The 2,055-nt window shown below is 38.9% G+C and overlaps 1 protein-coding gene across 1 annotated transcript; it reads left to right on the top strand.

Moving 5' to 3' along the window:
- The first annotated feature begins 645 nt into the window (after nt 1-645).
- Nucleotides 646-1,818, top strand: LOC108327174 (uncharacterized). The gene is made up of 3 exons (XM_017560906.2): nt 646-1,290; nt 1,389-1,523; nt 1,590-1,818. The coding sequence occupies exons 1-3, from the start codon at nt 730-732 to the stop codon at nt 1,731-1,733; spliced, it is 840 nt and encodes a 279-aa protein (XP_017416395.2). The 5' UTR covers nt 646-729; the 3' UTR covers nt 1,734-1,818.
- Nucleotides 1,819-2,055: the final 237 nt, after the last annotated feature.

Below are 2,055 nucleotides of genomic sequence, written 5' to 3'. Positions count from 1 at the left end.
TCTTAAATTTTAATTTCTTTGATCTCATATTCAAACAAATTATTTTAAATTTTTATAAAAGTAAAATGCCGTCAAATACTTCTTTTAGGTATTAAAAATTTAAAACTAAAATTGAATCTGGTTGAATCATGCCCGAACACTTAAAATATAGTCGATTCATTGATTAGTGATTAAGCAAGATACAAAAGGGAATGTATTTCTTCGTTTCAAAGTATATGCTTCCGCCTACAATTATCCTTTATTAGGATTTAGATAAAATTACTACACTGTTATTATGTTTTTTCAGAAGAAAAAAAAATTACGTTTGCTAACAATAAAATAAATTATTTAATCGTTAATGTGACTTCTTCACAATTTTTCACAACCACTGTGACTTTGATAATCCTCCACTACAATAGTGTTTATTATATTCAAATGTAATATTATATATTTTAATTTTTAAAAAAACTAATAAACATACATAAAAATACTTATTAAAAATTGTTTTAGAGTATTTAATAATTATTCAGACTAATTAATTATCTCTATTTAGAAAAATTGTAACATTAATAAAGTGTGGTTATCCTAAAAGCTTAAACAGAACCCGCCAATAGCCGTTAAAAATTCAAAATACTCTTCACACATATATAACCCAAAGCCCTTCTTCTTCACCGTGGCGACTCCCATTTTCTGGAAGCAAAACCAAAGAAAGAAAAAGAACGCGAAATCAGAAAGAAAGAGTTCAAGAAAATGGGTGAAGTTCATGCTCAGAAAGAACCCGTCACCGCAAATTCTCCACAACCAACGCCAACACAAACACCTCCCAAACACAAATGCCCCAGCATGGCAAACTCACAACCGATGCACGATCACGCTGATCCCACGACAGTGGTGGAGCCCACCGACCTCTTGTCCATGATGCACCTCAACAACGGCTGCTGCCACCGTCAGCCGCCCTGCTCCGCGGTCAACAACCCCATGAAGCGCCGATCGCCGCCCTCGTGTTCTTTCTCCGGGGAGCCCTCCACCAAGAAGTTATTTTGTGACCAGGAGGACCTCTCCCATTACGGCTTCTCCGCCGTCCCCATTCCGCTCAACCTCAACTCCCTCGTCAACAAGCGCCGCTCCTTCCCCGTCCTCCGCCGCTGCGTTTCCGACCCTTACCGCCCTCCGGCTCCGGCGCCTCCCACTCCTGCGGAGAGAGGGTCCGGGCTGCCACCCCTGCCGCCGGGCCTCAGGAGGAGTGTCTCAGATCTCTCCACACCTTCGCCGAGTCTGAACGCCGAGGAAACCGCCACTCCTGATTCAGTGGTACGGAGGGTTGAGAAATTAAAAGGGGAATAAAAAGTTTTGATCTTTTAGGGTTTGGAATAACGGGTTTGCTTTGTTTGTTTGTTTTGTGGTTGCAGAAACTGAGAAGGATGAAGGAGCGATTGAAAGAGATGAGGCAATGGTGGGATGAGGTTATGAAGGATGATGAGGAAGAAAATGTAAGGGAAGAAGAAGAGTGTATAGCTGCCGAAGATGAGAAAGTCCTTCCTCAGGTATGTGTATGTTTGCCTTCGTCTTCTTAGATTAATTTTGATGTTTGAATTCATGTGGTTTTGCAGGATGATTTGGGAGCAGGAGATTCTGAAGAAGCTGTTAGTGTTGAGTGGGCTGAAAAGTGCGTAAGCCTTGGATTTAGGTGTCCATGTGGGAAAGGCTACGAGGTTCTCCTCTCAGAAAATAACTGCTACTACAAGTTGGTCTAACACTCTTTGAACAATGTATATAAAATGTTATGTTCTATCTCCAATAAATGTATCATCTTCCATCAACTAGTATGTAACTCTGTTCAAAAGATCATAAAGAATGAATTGTTTCCATCGTTTGAGCGTTCGAAGACTCGTATTCGTATGAAAGAAAATTATTGATATTTTACAAGATTTTCAATATTTTATGATTTCAATTGTTTTTTTCTTCTTTAAAAATATATTCAGGAGCACATATTGTCCATACTTTTAATGGAGTTTGATAACTTTGAAAAGAATATTACATCAAAAGTCTTTTATGGTGTTAGATGAATACTTTTCG

The sequence above is a fragment of the Vigna angularis genome, chromosome 2, assembly GCF_016808095.1.
Source record: "Vigna angularis cultivar LongXiaoDou No.4 chromosome 2, ASM1680809v1, whole genome shotgun sequence".
NCBI classification, from domain to species: Eukaryota; Viridiplantae; Streptophyta; class Magnoliopsida; order Fabales; family Fabaceae; genus Vigna; species Vigna angularis.
This window is presented reverse-complemented; position numbering and strand designations above follow the sequence as displayed.